Source organism: Oryzias latipes, chromosome 23 (assembly GCF_002234675.1).
Source record: "Oryzias latipes chromosome 23, ASM223467v1".
In the NCBI taxonomy this organism is placed as follows: Eukaryota; Metazoa; Chordata; class Actinopteri; order Beloniformes; family Adrianichthyidae; genus Oryzias; species Oryzias latipes.
Genome location: NC_019881.2, coordinates 18,928,933 through 18,952,018, shown reverse-complemented (window position 1 = coordinate 18,952,018; position 23,086 = coordinate 18,928,933). Strand labels below are relative to the sequence as shown.

Here is a 23,086-nt window from a genome sequence, read left to right as displayed (position 1 = left end):
CAACGGGGCTGAAAATGGAAGTTTATTGATGACGAGCTGAGATGTGTGATAACACCTGGATGGCTCAAACAAAAGGAGCTCCTGCTCCTCCTGTCGCATGTGTGAAGCACAAAAACCCAAAAGAGTCCAGAGAAATGTGACAGAGCAGCACGGAACAGCAGAGCAATGAAAGCTCAAGTAATGGTTTAGCTTTTGTGCGCAAATATTACCCAATGTAAGAAATGACCCTCATTTAGACGGCATTAAATCTGCTGTGATTAAAGAATGATCCATTGTTAACAGGATTTAAAAGATGACTATAGGGTAAAAGCAGTCATTCATACAGAAACAACAACTATGTTTTCTTTTGAAGTCATTTTTTGCGTTTTTCTTGTAGACAAAAAACAAATTTTGTTAGTTTTCTAATGAAAATTTTCAAAATTAATGTATGAATGTTCCATTAACTTAAGCTAGTCTCTAATTATGCATGAGCTGGATTTGAAAACCAAACCAAACTTTCTTTAGAATGATAATGAAAATTAGAAAAACTGCATTAAATTATTCAATTTAACATTGATGTTCAGCCGCAGGTATGAATGAGTCCACTGTGGCAGAACACGTCACTGTTACAGCCTTAGTCACATGCCTCCATACGGGGGGGGGGTCCTGCGGGTTTTTGGGTTGTTTTGGTCCACGGAGGGTCATAGAGACACAAGTCTATTGAGATTTCTAATTTTTAAACTCATTTTGTACGTAGAACCTGAAAGCTGTCATAGATACTATACTCATATAGACACGTTTATATAGATTTATTATTAAAAGTGGACGTTAGAACGGGTGTTGCTGAGAGGAGTTTGAACACAGGTTTACGCCAATGTCAGCTGCACGATGAATCGGTGATGATGTCATACCCTTGCATGTCGTATACGTTTGCACTATGACCTGTTGCCAGCAGCATCCCCGTAGAAAAAAATGTGCATGAGCACTTTCTCTCTACCGGCTCTCCGAGCGGTCTACCCCTTTGATATTTTGTGCGGGGCCACCTCTGGCTCGTCACCACCCACAAGGGCAGTTGTGACTAAGACAAGACATCTTAAATGCATTTCATTAAATATTGAAGCTTTTAAAGTAGAAATGAATGATGTTGAATGTTTATTTCTCAATTATGATGTTTAAGCAGATATGACACTTTCTGCTGATGAATCTCACTAATTTACCTTCGCAATGACTAACCCTGAGCTACCAGGAAAACGCGTTTAAAGTCGATGTATGCTGGAGATAAAAGCGGCTGGAATGGGGAGGGGGAGCTCACTGCTCCCTCACTGCTCCCTCAGGATCAGAAGTGGGACCAGATTTCACACACTCAGATGTGTGACAATAATGGAACTTTTTCAAAAACAGCAAAACTCTTAAGTACGTGAAAAATATCTTTTAGCGCCTTTTTTTATGTTTTCTGTATGAAACGAGTTCAGTGAACTTTGAATGCTATTCTTTATCTAAAACGTCTTATTTGGCTTACAGTAGATTTGGTTTTATAGAAAATGAAGTGAAAATCTGACTTGGAGAGGGGAAAGGGGGGTGGATTTGGTCCACGACAATGATCCCGCCCACTCCTCAGAGGTGAATTTCTGATGAACTCCTGTCGCTCTGCAGAAACTATGTCCTAAAAAATGACAGGTTTTTGGATTGTGCCTAAAAAAAAGCATAATCATAATTAAAAGATTACTGGGAACACTTTAAAAATAGATCAAAAGATGATCGGAGTGGGACTTTAAAAGACAGAAATCTCAACAAACAAGTATGTTTGAAAGTATCTGAAAATTGAATATTTGTAGTTTGCATTTTTCTAAAAAATTGAACTTATACAAAAAAGGTAATTATTCAGTGACTTGTACTGTTTTACTATGTGTGATGTTTCTACTGAATACTTTAGAAATAACTGGTCTAGGCTAGTGTAAGTGGCATGAAGTTTTAGAAATTAATTATTTGTGCCAACTTTCAAATAATAAATAAAATCCACAATTTAGAAAATAGATTATAGCACACTGCAGACGCAGGACATGTGACACACGTTCCCAAAGGCCCAGATTGGTTAAAGTTCAACCTACTTTAACTTTTTTTTTTTTTTTTAACATTTCCTGTCCAGCAGTTGAGCAAACGTAAGAGCTAAATGCCTCTCGTGCCGGACAGATTTTACTCTTTCCATAGGTGGTTATGAATCTTCTGACACGTGAGGTGTATATTTGTATAAACCCCTTTTGTATGTGAGGCTAAACTTTATTTATATTCATTCTTTATGTACACATTTTTTGTTGGACTGGAAAAAAGAAGAAAGGGGAGAGTGGGTTCTTGGAGATGGGGGATAAGGGTATTAAAAAAAAAGGGGGGGGGGGTTAACCCGGTTTGACTAATGGATGTGCGATTTGTACACAGAGCCACAAAATGGTTGTAGAAAGTTGCGTAGCAAGGCATGACGCAGGAGTTTTGAACGAGAAAGCTTGAAGCGCGCATTTGAAAGTTGTCACTTGAACGTACCTGAACGTAGCTTTGGAGGTTGAACTGTTTACTTTACTCACCGTGATGTTTCTTGAGAGAAATATTTAAATAACCGATGGGGACGGTTGTAACTTTGTAACTACAATTCATGTGGCACCCATGGGTGTACATGTAAATAAAAGCTTTGACAGTTTTTAAAAGTTTTGCCTGTGTATTTTTCTTCCCTGTATATTGTGCATTTATTGCATTTATTTTATTTTATTTTATGGTGCTGCTACTACAACTGAATTTCCCTACGGGGATTAAATAAAATTGATCTTGATCTCAATCTTAAAAAGTAATTCACTTATAAAATGTCTCATTTTTAAACCAATGTCCACAATTTTGAAATTTGATTATAGCACATGTAACAGTTCCAGGTACATAATTGTTGCAACTGCAAACATGTTAAACATATTTAGCTCTTTAACTGATTTGTTGACTTTCAAAGCTTTCAGGTGCTTTTGACTAAAAATATTTACAAAGTTTCTTTCCTAATAAGAAGAGGCCATCTTGCGTTTTTAATGAATGTCATGACTGTTTGGCGTTCCTTCACTTGGTGACAGAATGGTCTCCTCAAGTGAAGAAGGAGAGGACAAAGACAAAGGAAGGCGAGAAAGAGGCATTTTGGATTGCTATGCATGGGAGTGGATGTGGAACCGTCCAGTGTCACTCGTGTTGAGAGTCGTGAGGTGAAGCGCTGTGACCTCCGATGGAAAGACACAGAAAAAGCCCCAGAGAAAGAAAGAAAGAGGAAGAAGAAGAAGAGGAGGAAACTGGCAGTGATATCGGTAAACACACATCGAAGGCTTCTATGTCCCCTAAATAGACCCCTTCAAACAGTCAGTGCCATTTATTTAGCACTTTTCCTGTAAACATAAGTGCTTTTCACTCAATAAAGTCCAAACAAAATAAACAGAGAACATCAAAAACATTAAAAATGAAAGAGAAATAAAGAGATTTAAATGGAATGGACTGAAAAACTTTCTTCTATTTTTTATTAAAATCACCACAAAGGAAGGAAACACTGCAGATGACATTTATAAATGAAGAAAAAAATAGGGAAAAAACGCATTAAAAACAAGGCAATACTCTGTTCTGCTTAGTAGAGACAGACCCAGAAGGTATCTGTTGGCCTCTTTAAGAACCACACTTATCTAAGCATCGCTCCTGTGCTGCTTCCCTGCAGAATTACACAAAGACGAAAGATGCAATCAAGCCAATAGTTGAATCCCATTTTAGGCGTTCGTAACACCTCCCAGTGACGACTGCTTCACTAAAAAGAAGGATCACTTTTATTGTTCAAAAGGCCAAAAAGATCTCCGTTTTTCAAATGCACCTTCTAGATCATCAATGTCCAACAAACCTCCTCAGAAAGCATCAGCGTGACTCCATACCGACCGATTAATTATTTGTACCGTTTGTGCCGGTTTGTCGCTAGGAGGATCCCAGTGACAGCTCATTTAGGCCAGACATCAGGAGAAGCACCAAGGCGATATTTCAGCCCTGTCATTACGTAATGACAAACCATACATCAAAGCAGGGCTTTACTGCCGGTACAGATCAGTGAAAATGTCTGATAATGGAAATGTTATTTCACCCTGACAGGCCTGAACGTCTTCTTTGGATAAAGAAAAGACTGAGAATTTTTATGGATAAAAAGAAATGTGTTATTAAATAAAAGCGAGGAGAGAAATAGGTTGAAAAGCTGAAAAGACAAAGCAGCTTTGTTTATGGGGAACAGAGAGCCAATTCAATGAGCTTTACTGAGGCTCTTCAGAATATATAATGAAATAAATCATTTTACGTGTAACATCTATGCATTAATATATGAGTATGGGCTTTAAAAGTCATTCATATTTCTTGTTCTTTTGTAAAACCATTAAATGTTGAAATTAAAAGCTACAAATTCCAACTAAAATTGAACTGTAAAGTTAAGCCACCTTAGTGCGAAATGTGCAAATGAGAAAAAAATAAAAAGACCATGTTTGCACTCTGTTAGTAAAAGAAATCAGACAAACCAAATCAAACAGCCAACTTCCAACTGCTGTTGCAGAGAAAATTGATTTGGGGAAGGCCTCCTAAAGCCATCCTGAAAACCCTCTTATATAGAAAAACTCCCTTTAAACTTTCCTGCAGCCAATCAAAACGGAACATTAGAAAGAGAGCACCTGCAAATGAGAATGAGAAATCAGATACTCTGAAACAAGACAGGAAAAACAAAGATGTGAAGAAAAAAAAGAGTAAAACGTTCCAACAAGAAAGCATTTCCTTTAAAATAAAACACTGAAACTCGTAGAAGGGAAAACAAAATACAAAACATTCAGCATCATCCTAACAGTAAACAATGTGAAGAAAAACAATCACTTAAATGGAAAACAAAATAAAAAATAAATCAAACTAAATAAAAAATAAACTCAATAATGAGAAGTAAGGGAGTGGCACCATTATGGGATGGGCTAATTTAACAAATATGCAATTGGTGATCCACTCCGAGCATCTTGTGATCTATTGACAAAAGTGGTCTTTTAATTATGATTAAGCCATATTTACCCAGAATCAAAAAACCTGCATCATTTTTTAGGACATAGTTTCTGCAAAGCAGCAGTAGTTCATTAGAAATTCACTTCTAATTTGTGGGCGGGACTGTTGGTACAGAGTAACCCCGCCCTCCTTCCCCTCGCTGTTGCTGAGAGCTCTATGTTTTAGTCAGAGTCTAGCTTGGACAAGGAAAATGAAGATGTAGATGGGTGTAGTCGTCCAGAAGTGGATTAATCAGAATGGAGCACAGAAGGTATTTAAAATCTTTTGAAGTAAATTAAATTTTTTAATCTGATATAATCTTGATTTTCTTTACATGTGTCCTCCATGAAGAGAAAAATTCCATAAAAACTTGTTAAAAACACCAAAAAGAAGATTTAATATTGTGATGATTTTCAAAATTCCATATTCAAATATATAAATGAACTTTTAAAATATTTTATTTTGTAAATTTTTGCAATTTTTAAAATGAATCACTTGAATCAGATCATATTGTGAATTTGTGAATTGAATTGGTTTGGTTCATTCGGTTCTAAAGACTAACTCAGACAAACAGACACGCTTGATTATGCTCCATCAGTTTACAAAGCATCAGTTTCAATGAAATGTTAACAAATAGGTTTAAAAATATGATCCAAAACATTTTGTGGTAACTGCCCATAAACTGAATGTTGGTTCTGAATGGGCTCATCCTGATCCAGGCTTTCCAGAGCTATGTGTAACAGTCTGGTAAAGATCAGGCTGCCTCCATTCCCACAAGGGGAAACTCAGCAGCCTTTGCAAGGACAGAACTGCAAAAAGGATGAAATCGTTTTTAAAGTCATGAACTTAATTTCAGACTTCGTCAGTTTCTCTAAGCTTTCTCCAAACACGGCGCATAAACTTCAGCAAAGGCAAAAAAACCCAGAGGATCAAGTCTAACAATCTCAAACCTCCAGTCTGAGATGAATCATAAGCAGAGAAAATGCAGCCTTTGGGTGAAGCTAAAGGCCAACATATCCTTAGTCTGAAATGTTGAAAAATATTTTATAGTGGAACAGATTCACTGAAAGCAGGAAGTATAGATTTCAAAGATTCTTTACATCATATATCTGACCTGTGTGTCAGAACCACTGACTGTATATGAGAACTGGACTGAGTGACCCCTCCCCACTCCCCTTCCAATCAAAGAGGTACCTGCTGTCTCTAAGAAGCCAATCTTCAAAAGGTTTGACAGATTTCGTGTAGCCTGCTTTTAAGTGGTACGGTTGTGGACTTCCAACAAACTCACTCCTGATTGACAAGAGTGGTTGTCATGGCAACGGGGACTCAGACTGACTCCGACTGGTCACAAAGTACCGATGTAATCTGGTTCCAACGTGGAAGCATCTGTGTCACGAAAAAGCCAACTAGACACCAGAAAATTATATCCAACAATTTTCAAATGAAACTGTATACCGAATTTCCACACATAACGATAAAAGCATCCCTGAAGCTTCAGAAACATCCATCAGAACCACAACTCCAGCACAATTCAGCAGTAACTTTGATAGAAAAGGAGTGGGTGTTACCTACCTGTGGCAGGGCGGAGCTCAGCTGACGCTGCAGCGAGTCCCTGTCATAAATGACGTCCTGAAGATGCTGCTGGGCCAGTCCCAGGCTCTCCTGGGTCTCCCTCAACGTATCCAGCAGGCGGTCCCTCTCATCCAGCATGTTGACCATCAGCTGCTCAAAGTGGGAGTCTGGGTCGGAGGAGCCGCTCTGCGAGCCGCGCTGGCTCAGCGCCGTGTCCTCGCTGATCGTGGGCATCACCTCGCACATCATCTTTGCACCCTCTGGATAAGAGAAAGAGCTCAGGTACGTTTTTGAAGCCATTTAACAGACAGAGGATGTGCTGTTTGACCAAATTAGCATTCAGAAAGACCCAACTTATAGCGATTACAGAGATTTTCCACATTAATTAGCTTTTTGGTTTTCACACAGGCACATTTTCCCCAGTACACTTTATAATTACTGTAAAGTTTCAACCTTTGAAAGGAAGGAAAATCTATCAAAAATGCAAGTAATTTTATAAATATTTGCTTTTTGGTAATCAACAACGTCTTAAATGTGTTCCCACATATAAACTACACAAACGGTACTTTTTAAGATTTAATATCTACAGCTCCAACTTTAAAACATATTATGAGATTTATATTTAAAGTACCATAATTTCTGTTCTATAAGGTTAACTTAAAAGTACGGAGTTTTAGGGCCAGTTTACAAAATATTTGTAACTTATTTTAATTACGACTTTTAAGTCGTAAACTTACGAGAAAGAAAGTCATAACTGTTAAATTACGAGTTTTTTCTTGTAAATTTACGACTTAAAATTTCATAAATTTACAAGAAAAAAAGTCACAGATTAACGAGGAAAAAAAAAAAAGTTTCTGTTTATCGGAGCCTAGCTTGAAGATGAAATATGTGGAGCCTTTTGTGAAGCTTTATTACCGGATTATAGGTTTAATAAACAAAGAGATTCTGAACCTTTTGGCGCCTCAAAATCAGATTATCAGTGGAGCCGGCTTTCCGGGGTTCGGTGTCGGTAAAGCAGAGCTTCATATGTAAAATAAGAAACTCAGAGACACGTTTGGGTGTAGAGGACCGCTGCAGCCTTTATTCTCCTTTTCATTCACATAACCTGAAGTTCATTTGTCACCTTTCGTCATGAACCTGTCATCCGAACACCAATGCAGAAGTAAACAGTTACATACGGCCCCTCCTGCAGAGGAAACGTTCCGTTTCAACATAAAACAATAAAGAGGAATGAAAATAGTCTGTTATATTAGCATTAGGATGTTGACAATGCCAAAAAGTGCTGCTCCTCAGACGGAAGCGTCACACAAACGTAGAAATCTTGTCTTTGATGGAGGAAGAAAGGATTCAAGGACAGCTGCCTGCAGGGACATCGATGTCTTCATCAAGGGGCTGCAGAGATCCTGCAAACCAACCATCAATAAATAAAACATTAATAAATCGTAAATCAAACAAATGAGCTTCCAAACATTTGGAACGTTATCAATAAACATTCAGCTCACCTGATCAATTGAGTTTAGTCGGTCTGCTCTGCTGCGTGGCGTTCACTTGCTGCTCTGTATGCTCACTTCCACTTTAATCTCGTAAATGTACAAGTTTTTTTCTTCTTAAAAATCTTCTTAAAATCTCGTAACTTTCCTTTTTTTTTTTTTTTTGGTGGCCCTAAAACTCTGTGCGCCTTATAATCTTGAGTAACTTGTATACGGATTCATTCTGGCTGTGTTTACTGAGGTCAAAGCAATTGAAGAGGTACAGGGAAGAGGTACAGGGCGCTCGGTCAAAATGTCAGTCTGTCTGTTTTCGGGTTGTAAATCAGTTTGGGAGTTGTAATTACGCTTATGTGGCTACATTGTAGCAGTATCAGACTTTTTTTTATGGGGGGGGGGGGGGGGGGGGGTGTAAGCATGGTCACTAGCTGAAACTCATTTTAAATTGCAAAAATTGCATTTGTGGTAATAGAGTCGCCTGATGGAAACACGTCAATTTCGGAAAAACATTTTTTTTGCTTGTATGATTTGGTTTTCCAGCCGTATTGAAATGGACATATTTTGCTAAACTGCAATAGAAAAACCCTTTTTTTAATACAGTGAGTCACGTGACCAACAACAGGATACCACGCTGCGCAGCGGGCGCCACCAGCGGTCCCACAGCGTCACACAGTTCGTCAAAAGTTAAGCGTGTCATGCAGAACTGTTGGATCCACAGCTCCTCTGTAAAATCACCAACTAAAATTTCCCAGAATTCCTTCATCCACAGTCGCTCTCAGGTGCCTAAGTAAGACACTGATAATAAATGATTGATAAATAATGATGAGCGCTAGTGCCATGGCAGAAATGGGAATAGATCTGCTGTGAAGTATTGTTCACATCCATCGCCGTGTTCTTTGAATGACTTATCACACGAGTAGTTGGTTTATGTTTGTTTGCATAACTCTGATTTAATTAAGAAAAGTGTAATTGTGAAATTGTGTTTTTTGGATATTTCTAGGATTTCAATGAAGTTTTGCACATATGTGTAATCGGAACACAGCTACTGAAGCGATATCAGTCTGTTTTTTTTACATGTAGCAAACAAGGTTGGGATTCACTGGTACAGTGTTCCTTTACACACGTTCATTATATAGACATGAACGGCACGGAGGAAATCGATTGACAAGGTAAACGGCCAATGTGCGTAAAAAGCAAAACGAAAAAGAAGGACGCCAAATTCAACAGAAAAGAATTTGCGATTTGGTGAGGGAACACTTTATTGTAAATACTCTAAGGTAGCTAACAAGTAGCATGTGACAAACAAGGTCTAGTTACTGCGAACTGAGTTAAAAATGTTTAAGTCATCTCGCTTAATGCACCTTATAGTTTGGTGCGCCTTATACATGACATCAGTTCAAAAATAGTCCATTCATTGCACTTTATAACCCAACCAACATATCCAACCTAAGACTGGAAGGTAAAGAGTTCAAATACAAACTGAGTCATATATACATCCTCCATATCCAGGAAAAACTGCCAAATTTTCATTGAGTTGGGTTTTTAATTTTTATGGGGATATTAGAAAAAAAAACAAAATTCAAACTTATTTTAGCCACTTGAGTTTCTCCAATGCTTTGTATGAAATAAACTTAATTGTTTTATCTTTCCAACACAATGTAAAATATTTGTTTGCAATTTTAACTAATAAATAATGCAATCCTTACTTAATTGAAATATTTCTTAGGGAAATATCTTTCAGCCTAAAAATAGACTAACTCCAAACGCAGGTAATGAAACCAAACAGTACTTTTTAGTCTGATTTTTTTTTCTTTTTAGTATCTTATAGGCATCGTATAGGCATGTTTCCCAACATCTGACGAGAATCAAAAGAATGCAGTAAAATAAATGTTTTAAAGTTTTTTTTACTACCTACTATTGTTTATAATTCTGGGAAAGTGAGACTGTTGGAGCCGGGCTCAGCATCACCCCGGCATTGCTCAAGCTTGCAGAGACGTCTCGGGATGCTGGGCGTTCTGCCCTACATTTCACGCTTGCACTGTTTAATCGGGCAGCTCAGATCATGTTGCATAATCCAGCATATCTTTGCTTTGGTGGAAGCGCTTCCCTCTGGGTCTCCAGCAGCACAAGGAGTCGCTAACCAGTGGGTCAGTTTGTGGGATTAAACTGCTTTTGCATCGACAGTCAAAAATCACAGGAGACACAAAAGTCAACGGTTATAAAAATTTTAAGAGTTTTACACAAAGTCAACGAAATATTCATATCAGTCATATAGTGTATAAAGTGTGTAGTTAGGGGTTTTACAGCCTTAAAACGTCTATAGTAATTGAAAAAATTTCAACCTTTCAGATTTGATTCACTGCAGGTTATTTTTAGAAAGTAACCCACCAAGGTGTGTGAAATTCGCTTTCCGCATTTGACTCATGTTTGCCCCATGCCCTGGCAGAGCAGCGAGCTGCAGACACAGCCACAATTGTAAAACCATTTGGCGGTTCAACCCTTAATGCTGAGTGTTCAACTGGGGGGGCATTGCGTCCCATTTTTAGAGTCTTATGGTATGACTCGTTCATGAATTGGAACTTTCCAGTCTCACCAAGAATTACCAAGGATTCCTATTTTAAAAGAACATTCTAGTCATAAAGACATGTTTTCTTAAAATAAGATTATTTTGCTGTTGAAACAATTTCTTGATCATAAATCATTGCGTGCCCTGCGACGAACTTGCGACCCGTTCAGGGTGTACACCGCCTTCGCCTAACAGGCTCCGGGGAAACCCCGTGACCCAAAAAAGGATATATCAGGTAAAGCAAATGAATGGATGGATGGATGAATGGATGGATGGATGGATGATGGAAAACTTTAAGAACATTTTTCTTTTTTCTATCTGGGGGTCGGGGCCTCCGGTGCCTGGCCGGGGGTGGTGGGGGCTCCGTTGGTCGGGGGGTCGGGTCCGGCGCCTGGGTGGGGCGGCCTGGGGCGCTGCGTGGTCCTCTGGGCTTGGGTGTGGGGGTGCGTGGTGGGGGGGTGGGGTGGTGGTCTGGCTTGGCTTGGGGGGGTGGTCCCTTTGCCTGTGCTGGGGGGGGTTGGCGGGGGCGCTGCTCGGGGGGGGGGGCCAGCGGCGCTGGATGGGCTTCCCGTCTACACCTGGGGCTGGGATCGGCCCTTCCCTGGCTCTGGGGCGGGACGGGAAAACCCTCTTGGGGCCCCCGGTCGCTCTGGGTGTCATCCGCTTCGGCTGCGGGGTCTGGGGGTGGGGTGGGGTGGGGGTCTTGTCGGCCCTGTCCTGTGGGGGGGCATTCTGGGGGAGGGGGGGGGCCACTATTGGTACGGGGCAGGGGGGGTTGACGGGTCGGGGTCTCCGCTGAGGCCATCGGCGGTTTCCCCGGCCGGTTGGCTGCCTCGGTCCCGTTGAGGCCTGACCAGAGCTCTTCTAGGGCCGGCGTTTGGGGGTGGGGGCCTGGGCTTGCTCCGGGGGGGGCCGGCGCTTTCTGGCTCCCCTCTCTCTGTGTGGGGGTGGTGGTGCTGGGCCTGGGGTGTCTGCGCCTCCGGGGGTGGGGCCCCGGGGCTGGGTGGGCCTGGCCCCCTTGCTGGGGGGGGGGGCGGGGGACGGCTGTTTGACCACCGGGGGACAGTCTATCATCTGTCCCCAACTTACCCCCTTCCTCATATAACCTCATAATAGGGTGAGGGGGTGGGGGGCTTAGCCTGCGATGAGCCTTGGGGGGGGGGGTTTACTAGGCAGTGACCCCCCTCCTGTGGTTGCCGTATGGAGTGGGCCCCCCTCTTTCGGTTTTATTTGCACCTTAGACATGTAGGGCCCTTGGTAGGGGGGGTGCTTGGACATCACTGCCAGCAAGCAGCGGATGTCCTCCTAGCACCCTACCCGCCAATTTTAACCGCACCTTAGACATTTAGGGCCCCTTGGTGGGGAGGGTGAGGGGACGTCACTGTGAGTAATCAGGAGACGTCCCCTTAGTGCCCTACCCTCCAATTTTAACCGCACCCCCCTTAGTACACACACCCCTCCCCCCTCAATATATACATCCCAACATAAACACACACACATGCACACACACACTCTCTCAAACACACATACACGCACACACATTTTGCAAGGAAGGTGGGACCTAGGACCATCTGTCCCCTGCCTCTTCCCTGGTGGGGGGTACGGGCCCCTTTGCAACGGCGGCTGTGTCCCCGGGGTGCTGGCTTCCTGGGCCCGGCGGTGCTCTCTCCGCGCGGTGGGGGGGTTCACATTACATCTGAGCCGGGGGTGTTCGTGTCCCTGGGGGGTGGGTTCTGGTCCTTGCTCCTGAGTGCTGGGCCCCGCCAAATTTCCAACTGTGGCCGAGCCTGGTCGGGCCATATTTACAACACCCCTTGTGGGCCCTCTTTTTTCCCCGGGGTTCCCCCCTTCTGGGCGGGGGCGGCGGGCCCCTGCCTCGCTCCTCCCTGGACCAACCGTGGGCCGGGCGGATGGCTGCCTGGAGTGCGGAGTGGGTCTCCCTTGGGGGGTCCTGGCCCGTACCTGGGGTTGGGGCGGGGGGATGCCCGGAACTCCTGGGTGGTGGTGGGGTGCTCGTCTGGGGCTGTGGGCGTCCTTCTCCGGTGGGGCCCTGCGTTGGGTTCTCCCGGCGCGGCGGGGGGGCTGCTCTCCTGGTTGGGCTGGGGCGGCGCCCTCTTTCCCTCCGTGCCTCCCTGCTCTCTGGCTCTGGGGGCCTTGCGGCGGCCCTGCTGGCCCTGGCCTGGGTGGCGGGCTTGGTCGCCCGGGCGGCGGTTGTTCCCTGCCGGTTCCCGTGTGGCGTTGGGGGGAATCCGGCTGCCGCTGCTGGTGCGGTGGGGGTCTTGGGGTGGGGATGGCTGGGCACTCTCCCTCCTTCTTTTCACGTTCCACCATCCATTTTAGAAGAACATAAACACTCACCTGAGCACAGGTGTTAGCTCAACAGACTGAATGACTGAAATATTTCACACTAGTTGGTTTTAAGGCATAAGTATGCGTGTGAACACTATCTGTTTTGTGTACATGTCGACAGGTGGACATTCTTGCAACTAACAGGTGTGTTTATAACATTCGAGTGTGTGTGTGGACAGGCTCCGCCCTTTTTTTTTGGTTTTTTTTTACATTTGAACCTTACCATAATGATTAACAACCAGTAAACTTGTTGCTTTATGCTGCTTCATGGTCTTATCCCCCTTCCCCTCCTATTATCACCCCCTACCCCCCCTCTCTCTAACGTCCCTCTCTCTTCTTCCCCTCTTTCCTTTTCCGTCCGGTCCAACACCAAAGATTTTCAAACATGTTTGAAATTAATAAAGTTTGGCCTCAATTACAAAAGGGGTTTATTCAGACATACCTTTGGTTTGTCTGAAGATTAATAACCCCTCTTGTTAAAGTAAAATATGTCCAACCCAAGAGGCCCTCAGCTCTCATCTGTCTGCCTAGCTGTTGGACAGGACAAGTTAAAAAAAAAAAAAAAAAAAAAAAAAAAAGAACATTTTTCTTGAAAGACAAAAAACAAGAGAATTTCTTAAGCTTTAGTGTTTGCAGTGTGTACTTTGCCAAAAGAACATCATATAAACACAAACAATTAACCAATTACATGAATGTGGGTCAGTGAAACCAAATAAACTAAGCAACAAACTACAAAAAATATTGGGTTAGCATCTTTTTTTTTTAACAAATATGTTTGAGAAAACTCCCATCCTTTGGTTTCCTGGGTTACAATGCCAGCTTTGTGCCGCAGCGTGTGCTGGCAGTCAGATGGGGTCCTCCATATCTTCTTCAGGCACCTGGCCAGACTCTCACCAGTTCAGCGTTCAGACACCATCCGCCTCAGTTTAGACCAGCGAGACTGCATGCTGCTCGGCCGGAGCGGCACATGCCAGCCTTCTCCTGATGAGATGGCGAGTTGGCAGAGGACAAAAACATGTCGGGTGGTATTTAACGTGAAAGGAAGTTAGTTATTTTAGACTCAAAGCAAGCTATAAACGACTCTAAGATTTGACATTTCGTAGAGAACGAACCATTCTTACAATTCTGCTTGTATATGTTTACAAGTTTGGAAACTGGTTTGTAAAATGCACCAAAAGTCACTATAATAGTTCAACGTTTGGCTTTGGAGCAGAAAGCTTATTGACGAATGTTTTCTGCTCTAACCCCCTATGCCTTGTATTTGCTTTGATCTCACTATGAAAACCACCTAAATAATTTCCACAGCCTGCAGGATCAATGCGTGAAAGTGGAATGAAGCATGCAGGTTCCTTCTCAGTGAAACATTTATATACTAGACTAGTGGTCCCTAATCCCCTGGTGCCGGTCCAGTTTCTCTTCTATTTCTTATCGGATTCTGAAGGAAGTTTTGTTTTGGAAAACTACAGAATTCTCTCCACCACAGCCGACTCACTTTTGACGCAACTCGAGTAGTCATGTCTCAGAAATCCACGTGCTACTTTCTTGAAACAGCTGCGCCGACCGCTAAATTGAAAACCCCAAGCTAGGAAAGTTAATAAACATATTTAGAACATTTTTTTTTCTCATAAAAGAGCCAAAGAGGAAACAGAAGAAGAGCCTTTCACTGAAAAGAACAGAAAGCTGCATTTAACAGACAAAAACCAAGAGTTTTTATTCCAAATATGAATTTATTGCATTGACTGTATATAACTGGGCAGATTGCGTGAGACGTCACCCATAGAAAAATGCATGTCGCATTTTTCCGTAATATGTCAGTCACTATGTTGGAACCGAATGTCTATGGTAAACCATGATTGGTCTGTGACTACATTTCTATGGCAACCACTGTCTCCATTAAGGAGGGAGCATGTAGGAAGGCCACACCCCTTCCGCTGAAAGCCGGCTCAGGAGACTCTGTCAATAAAACACTTGGATCGTTAGACACAAGGCCTCTTACTTTTCCTGAGACATCCGATTGTTCAGTTTTAGGCCTGCCAAAAAATTGTTAATGCATACAGTACTCAAGGCAATATCAAGCAGTGCCATACGTACGCATATCACAAACGTTGGCCAAAATTTCAATAAATGGTAAGCCTAAATGTGCTAAAACAATCTTATGGCAGCCTGAAGTATTCAACGAATCAAATAAATCTCTTTATGCATTTGACCAATCCGATGGACTCCTTTGATGTTAGACGGCTGTCATTTTTAGTGTCATTTAAGTTATGTTGACTTTTGTTTAAAAATACAGCTGCAATGAAATGGAAATGATGTATTTAGTTGTTTTGTTATTTGTTCATTTATAGCAAGTTACATCGTCTTCGCAATATTGATCACTAACATCACAAAATCGCAAGTTTTCCTCATATCGTGCAGCCTTAGTTTATTACTTCAATAACTTACTAACAATAGAAGAAGTATTAAAAATTTGTATTGGCAAAAAAATGTTAATAAAAGGCAGCAGATCAAGAATGGATATTCTGACAAAAAAATGACAATAAAGAATCTTATAAATGAATGAATAGCAGTTTAGTTCTCCATAGAAGTCTATGGGATTTCAGCTTTTTGGGACTAGCAGGTACTTCCTGTTTAAAACCCAAAGAGAGGAGTTATTCAGTCTAATTCGTATTTACTCTGAATAAATTATGGCGACACTTGTTCCCACAGACCATAATAATAATTGAGCATAATATTCAGCAAACGGTTGTCTGATATAACAAGGATACTCCTAAAAAAAAGTTGTTGAAACTGTGGATTTACATTTATTATTATACTTAGAAAATATCAGTTTTAGTAACCTTTTTTGTATTTATCTGTTGCACCTTAAAAGTATGACAAGGCTGACGTTGGCGTCTGATTTTTTAGCTTCCACTTTAACACTTAATGTTTTGATTTGCAGTTTGCCAGCAATGCTTTGCTAAAATATTCAAATGCTTCAGTTTATTGTTATCTGGATGCAAAGACTTAAAAGAATGTTAAAGCTCCTTTTTTTAGGACTTCTTTGGACTTTCCTTTTGAGGATTTGGAGGAGGTTCTCAAGTGACCTTGGTGTGTCTGCCCACACTCAATGGGGTTTAACTGAAGTTCTTTATATTTCTCACATCAAGGGTGTTGTCTGGCAGTGTTTGATTAATGTTATCGATTTTTAATCCCATTTCCAATATGGCTTGAGGCCTGTTTTGGTACACTAGCCGCTGCTGTACCGCTTTATTGACTGCAGACAGAACCAAAGGAGTCGTGTCTTTGAGATTAATAAAGTTTTTGTTTAGCAGAAAGGACAACCAGAGGACAGATGTACGGCAGATTTGGTTTAGGCTTCGCCTGAGCACACGTGAAGCACACATGCTAATTTAGCCATTTCTTGGTAAATCAGCACAACGTGGCTAAAAACCAGAATGTCTTCAAATAATCTTGTTATTGCGAACAATTTGTGAGAGCAGATAAGGAGTGACACACAAAACAGCAGCATGTTCCGGAGCTGAATGTATAGCCACATACAGAACAGAACAGCCGTGATAATGTGGAACCGACATTAACGAGGTTGAAGTCTCATTCTGATCGTCTTTCATTCAATCATCTTCTTCCGTTGTGTCCCTTTCTGGGGCTGCTGGAGCCTATCCAGCCACTTGTGGGCGAAGGCAGGGGACACGCTGGACAGCTCGCCAGTCTGCCTCAGGGTAGAGTGTCCACAATCACACACCCACGCACATGACCTATGAAGCATGTTTTTGGGCGGTGGGAGGAAGCCGGAGTCCCCAGAGAAAACCACGCATGCATGGGGAGAACATGCAAACTCCACACTTCTTGCTCTGGGGCAACAGCGCTAACCACTGCGCCACCGTGCAGCCATCTGATCATCTTTTATTGTAAAAGTGTTCCAAGTTGTCTTAATTGCGATTATTCTATTTTTTTTGGCCAAAAAAAACCTGTTGTTTTCTAGGCCACAGTTTCTGCAGAGCGGTGGGAGTTAATCCCAAATAAGTTGCAGGTGGGTTCTTGAGACATTTTTCTGATGGAGGACATATATAGAGGAAATTAAGATCAAAATTGCATTTCTGATAATTTCTTTATTAAAATTGTTATAAACCAGGAGCAGATGTAAAAAATGCAATTTGAAAAAGATCATATTTGTGACATCTGCTTCAAAACTGCAGAGTTGGATCGCTCTAATATTGTTCGCCATTTTTGTTGCACCACTAATGTTAAGGTTAGGGTGTGAGGGCCTGTAAGCTAGCAGGAGAGCATGTAAACAGAGCGCTCAGTTACGGCCGATGGGAAGGGGGGGTTGGGTTTGCAGGGTCTACAGAAACTATGTCCTAGAGAAGGATTTTTGATCTTGGCTAAAACAACAACATCATAATCATAATTAAGAGACCACCGCTTTGAAAATAGATCAAAAGATGATCGGAGTGGAACTTTAGGTCATTGACTGTGAGACGGTTGTTTATAAAAAGAGAAAGTAAACCAAGCAATGTCTAAAAACTGATCCAAACTACTCCTGAAAATAAGAAAAAGCTCGCCATTTCAATTTCTGCGCCAATCCGTTTAAAAACTCAATCTAATTTTCTCACATGATGACGAGTGTTCAACCGTGAGATTGGTTGACGAGAATGAAAACAGAACTAGCAACAGAGAGCTGGTGACACCCGTTGCTTCCAGTCTGCCAGGAGAGCTGACTGGAGGAATTCTGCTTTTAAATATTGCTCATGTTTGATCTCTTGGCACACGGCAGAGGAACTGCAGACTGCACTGGTGAGCTCAGAGGGTAAAAGGGAAACTTGCTGCATGCTGTTCTTTTCTGTTTTTTGGCATCAGCCCCGGGACAACAGGTGGGGGGTGAGCGATGCAGCGTTTTTTTTTTTTTTTTTGTGAATGGGACTGGCCAGATTGGACGGCAAACACACACATAGTGCTGCGAAATCTCATTCATATGGCAACCTACTCCACAGACTCTGACGAGGAGAAAGCCTGCCAAGAAACCAGCAAATCTTTGTAATAACTGCCATCGGAACCCAATTTAAGCAGATTTCTGCTTCTCTTAATGGAAAACATCAAATTGACTCATCACCTGAAGGGGGGGGGGGTCAGAAATTGATACTACAACATATTTAGATACTGCACTTGAGGTCGGTTGACATGCTGTCAACCAATATCAAGATTTTAAACACTAAAGTAAGCTCTTCTCAGCTCGTTTCCCCACTCGTCATTGCCAGCTGGTGGCCACTTATTGGGAAATTACTGTAATAATATCTGTATTATTGTTCATGCTACTACACAAAATGGAAAAAGGCTTTTCCACTTTGTAATAAATAGGAATAATAATGAGAACAACTGATTTAATAAAAACAGGCAATGGTAAAGACTTTAGTACTCGGCCCAGTTTTCTGCTACGTCAGCAACGAAGCCTCAGGTCCCACCAGAGATGTTTATATGCGTTTAATTTCTATCCGACCAGCAGCAGTTTAAGGCCTGGACTTGAGAGTCGAACTTGAGTTGGTTTTAAGTGCCCCCTAAAGAGACTTGAAACTCAACATCAAGGACCTGCAACTCTAACTAGAGTTGCTTTCATTTATTTATTTTTTTTTGCACTAGGACATTACTATTTGATCTAAAAATCAAAGCTCTCTTTTGAATGCAGAAACACCACCCGTCCATTTTTACAAATATGCCCTTTAAGTTTTAGAAACTTGAGACTTGACTTGAGATTACAGCTAAAGACTTGAGACGTAGATTTGTCAACAACATTTTGCTTCTTTCCTGGAACTTAAAAGAAAGACTTTTGGCTGGGCTTGGACTTGCAAAAAGAGACCAGTTAGTAGGGATGGGTACCGTTTGGATTCCATCCGCTGCCATACATGACAATTTTTTCCAAAAACATTTAAGAGTGACAAAGCAGCATCATAGGGTGAGGGCGCCCCCTGCACATCAAAATGTTGGGGAACTTGTTGCAAAGCCCCTCTGGCTCATCCCTATTTCCCCAATTGTAGGGGCACTTGAAGATACAGTGGTGTCCGAACTTGTTTTTTTAAGAAGGAGCCGTAGTGACTTTGGGCTGGCTATCTCTTCGCCGGTAGGGTGATTCGTGTTACGCTGTGGCGCGGACAACAAATGCATTTCTTCACATGGCTGTGTGCAGAAGTTTACATTTAAATGTTAATTTTGAGCTTTTGTTTTTGCATTTCTTTTTAAAGTTAAGAAGCGATGTCAGGCGTTTTCTGAACGCTGGCAGCTATGCGCTAACGTAGATGATTTGCGACTGTTGTTAAGGTCATCAAGCAGCAGTAACGTCCGAATTTAAAGACACTTTCAGGGATAGGAAGAAGCAGTAGAGGTAGGGAAGCCATTCAGATTCGGGCTACGCATCGACGAGGAGAAGCATCTTTATCCCCGCTCCTTTATGGTAAAATTTTAACTGAACAAACCATTTTTGTGCTTCTTAAGGTCTTATTTTTGGAAATTCTGCCCCAAAAGAAGATAATGCAATTGTGTAACATTACATACGTTACACAATTGTGTAAAGCCAAGTCAATCTACCTTTTGAGGTTTGTGGTCCGCTACAGATACATGTGCTTTATCTGAAAAAACATAGTCACATACAAGACCACCAGCACCAATCCACTTTAACTTTGACTAAAAATCATTCAGGAGAAACATCCAATGTGTTATATATGACCAGTCCCAACACTGAGGATACAATGAAGCATGAAAGTGACCCAGATTGATTTTTCTGCTGTTTGTTCTTTCAGGAAGTAATCATTTTCACTTCCACACTCTCAATCCGGGCTGATCCATCTGTAAAATCAGCTTCCTGCCAGACTCTTTACCCCTCCTGCTTCCTGTTCTTTACAAAATAAATAAATAACAATGTCCGCCAGGATAACTCCTCCCTCCATCAATGATCACATTCTGCACTCATTGACATTCTCTTATGAAGGATTTGAGAGAGGATGTGTGTAAAGTTACATTCTGAAGCATCTCCACAAGCCTTTTTTTTTTTACCCCCTGCATCTGTAATCGCGATTGAAACGCCTGCATGTAGCCTTTAACGGCAACAACACCCTGCAGCTAAGTCAGGCAAACCATCAGTCGATAGAGATTGAATAAGAGCACAGTGGTTTCTCCCGGTCCGAACCAACGGTCAGCGTGGCCTGCGACTGCATCTCTCTGTTGCGGGATGAAAGAGACATCAAATCAACATAAAAGCCGGAGCCACAGGTAGTTCTTCCTCTGCTCCATGCAGTTGGCGGTAAAAAAGTCCTTCTTTGAGTCTTTAAATTGCAAGAGCAGTAGGTTTCTTTAATTGTGGCAGCAAACCTTAAGTAGCCAGATGAAGAAGGAGATCAGAGGTTTGGAGCCTCTAACCTTCTGAGAGGGAGGATGGATGGATGGATGGATGGATGGATGGATGGATGGATGGATGGATGGATGGATGGATGGATGGATGGATGGATGGATGGATGGATGGTTGGATGGATGGATGGATGGATGGATGGATGGATGGAGTCTCCATGCGTGCCCCTCTGAAACAGTGGGTAATAATGATGTTTATGGGAGGGGCAGCTGTGTCTCATGTGACAGCTCCTCTTTATGGCGTTATTAGCTGCTGCATGACAGCGGGGAGGGGGGGGATTGGCTGCCCCCCCCCCCCCCCGCACTGAAATGATAATTGGGGAGAATCCTTGCCTATTGTCTCATTATCTCAAGTGCATTACATCATGCCAGCCTCAGTCTGCCCCCCCCCCCCCCCCCCCCAACTCCACCAAGTGAAAGCCGGCCCCCCACCCCCGAATTCTCCTCCTGCAGTGCCTCACAATGTCAAGCGCGCAAACACACAGGTTATCTATCAACAGCCTCCTTCCTCCATCAGCATCTCTGGTGGTCCAGATTGGGGGGGGGGCATGCAGGGGAAAAAAAAATCACCTTGAGCTCGCAGGAGAAGGGGCAATGTAGGTCAAACACCCCCTCAAACCTACCCCCCCCCCCCCCAAAACAGCGTGCATACTCACGGTTTCCGCCGTTACTACCTCTTCAATGACAGCACCGACGGCTGAAGCGTCGCGCGCGCACAGTCCTGCCGCCGCTCATGCGCTCGTGGAGGCGCGGCAGACCCGCGCCGCCGCTCCCGCCGCCGCCACTGATGATGATGATGATGATGATGGCATCTTCCGGGAACACGGGAGTGCAACGAACCGCCGGACCGGCCGCGGCCGCCAATGACATTTGATCTCCGGGGTGGGAGACGCGCGCGCACGCCGGTGAGGAAATTATGGCATGTTACAAATTGTGCTGTGATAAGCGGCGCTGGGAAAGACCATTGGGGAAGCTAAAGGAGGGGGTGGTGTCTTAAAGTTGCAGCTTTGCTATTCTTCACACTACTGCAAATAACAGAAAAAATAATAACAACAACAAATATTATTATAATAGCTGTCACAACAATTTATTTTATAAAATATTTAATCAACAACATCATTTTGTCAATACATTCTTAGACTCTTTCCATTTTTCCCCAGAACCGCATGCACCTGAAGCTCAACTCACCTTCCTCCCCCCTTCAAACACCTACATGGTCTCTACCAAATTATCAATCAGACTCTTACAGGGACCAGCCAGTGTTTTCAAACCTCAGGTGTTTAAATGTTACAGACCATTTCAAATTAAAGTTCCACTTTCATGAGTTTTTTTTTACTGTTTTTTTGTTGTTGTTGTTTTTAACATGCTTTTGTGGCCCTTTTCTGGTGATGGAGGGCATATATGAAGAAAATTCAGTCTAAAAGTGCATTTCTAATTGCTGTTTGAAATAGAACTTGTGTTGTGATGTAGAAAATACTTTGGGCGGGGCTACAACCTTCCTGCTTTGCTCCTTTAATCGACAACGTAGGGCTGGATACCTCCAATACTGCAGCCGATAATGTTAGCTTGGGGTGTGAGGGGCTGTAAGCTAGTGGGAGAGCATGTAAACAAAGTGTTCTGAGGGGAAGGATGGCGGGGATGCTCCACGCATACAGTCCCAACAACAACACAGAATTTTTTCTTTTTTGCCACAAAACAACAAAATTAAAATACCACTGAAAATATATCAAAAGATGATTGGAATTTGTATTCCAACCACATGTAACTATCATAGTTCCTGTTTGTTTGCCTTCAAATAAGCCAAAAATATGTTTTCATTTCAAACAAATCTGTTCCTGTATGTTTGTGAAACTAAATTAGGATAAAAACCCAACGTGTCATATTTTTGCCCTGTAGAAAAGTCAGTTTTTCTGCATAATATAAGGCGTTTAACAAAGACAGCTGTTAAAGATTTGATTTCCAGCAATCACATCTCTTTGTGTCTGCTTTGTAAAACCAAGGCTTTTTTTGTTGTAATCTTCACATTCAATTCAATTTTATTTATATAGCCCAAATTCACAACAACAGTGGGCTTCATACCTGTAATTGTAAGGTAAACATACAATCAAAAAGGATCATAAATGCATAAAATTCAATAGGATAATACTGAAACTTTAGCTAAACAGACTAAACTAAACTAGCATCCTAAGACCCCCCTTCGCAGGGGTCTAAGGGCAGGTGAGTGGATTTATGTTGGCTCCGTAGCTGCTTTTATTGTGTCATACACCACTCAACAACAACAACTCACACACATTATAATTATAGAGAAACAAATGATTAGGCTAAAGGAAAATGTACATAACAATAATGAAACCCATTTCTGGTTAATTGATGCTGTATGTATCTGTCAGGCTGCTCTGTGGTTTAAACAGGTGATTGTTGCTGACTAACAGATTCACGACTCTGACTCACTCCATCAGTTAAGGCCTGCAGGCTATAAAACACTGAAATGTCACCAACTGATGAGCCTTTACTCATCTTCTCCCATGAGATCTGTTGGTCTTTTTACAGCTAAAAGTATTCAACCCACAAAGACACTTCTGATGGAGTTGTTTCATAATGAATAAAAGAACACACCTTGAGACCCCCCCTTTTTTTTTCACAGCTGGAAATTCTTTTTTATTTCTAAAATCACATAAAGTCTTGT

The 23,086-nt window shown here is 42.2% G+C and overlaps 1 protein-coding gene across 8 annotated transcripts in view; it reads right to left on the bottom strand.

Moving 5' to 3' along the window:
• The window catches only part of ppfia2 (PTPRF interacting protein alpha 2), a 153,972-nt gene extending 132,633 nt beyond the window's left edge, over positions 1-21,339 (bottom strand). For 5 of the 8 annotated variants that reach the window (XM_023952398.1, XM_023952400.1, XM_023952403.1 and 2 more), the window contains exons 1-2: positions 21,057-21,339; positions 6,610-6,869 (exon numbers count right to left, since the gene is read on the bottom strand). In XM_023952398.1, coding sequence (XP_023808166.1) covers positions 6,610-6,858 — 249 coding nt within the window. In that variant the 5' untranslated portion in view covers positions 6,859-6,869; positions 21,057-21,339. The remainder of the gene's footprint in view (positions 1-6,609; positions 6,870-21,056) is intronic. The other 3 variants (XM_023952401.1, XM_023952405.1, XM_023952402.1) reach the window with 1 other exon arrangement.
• Between the last annotated feature and the right edge of the window lie 1,747 nt (positions 21,340-23,086).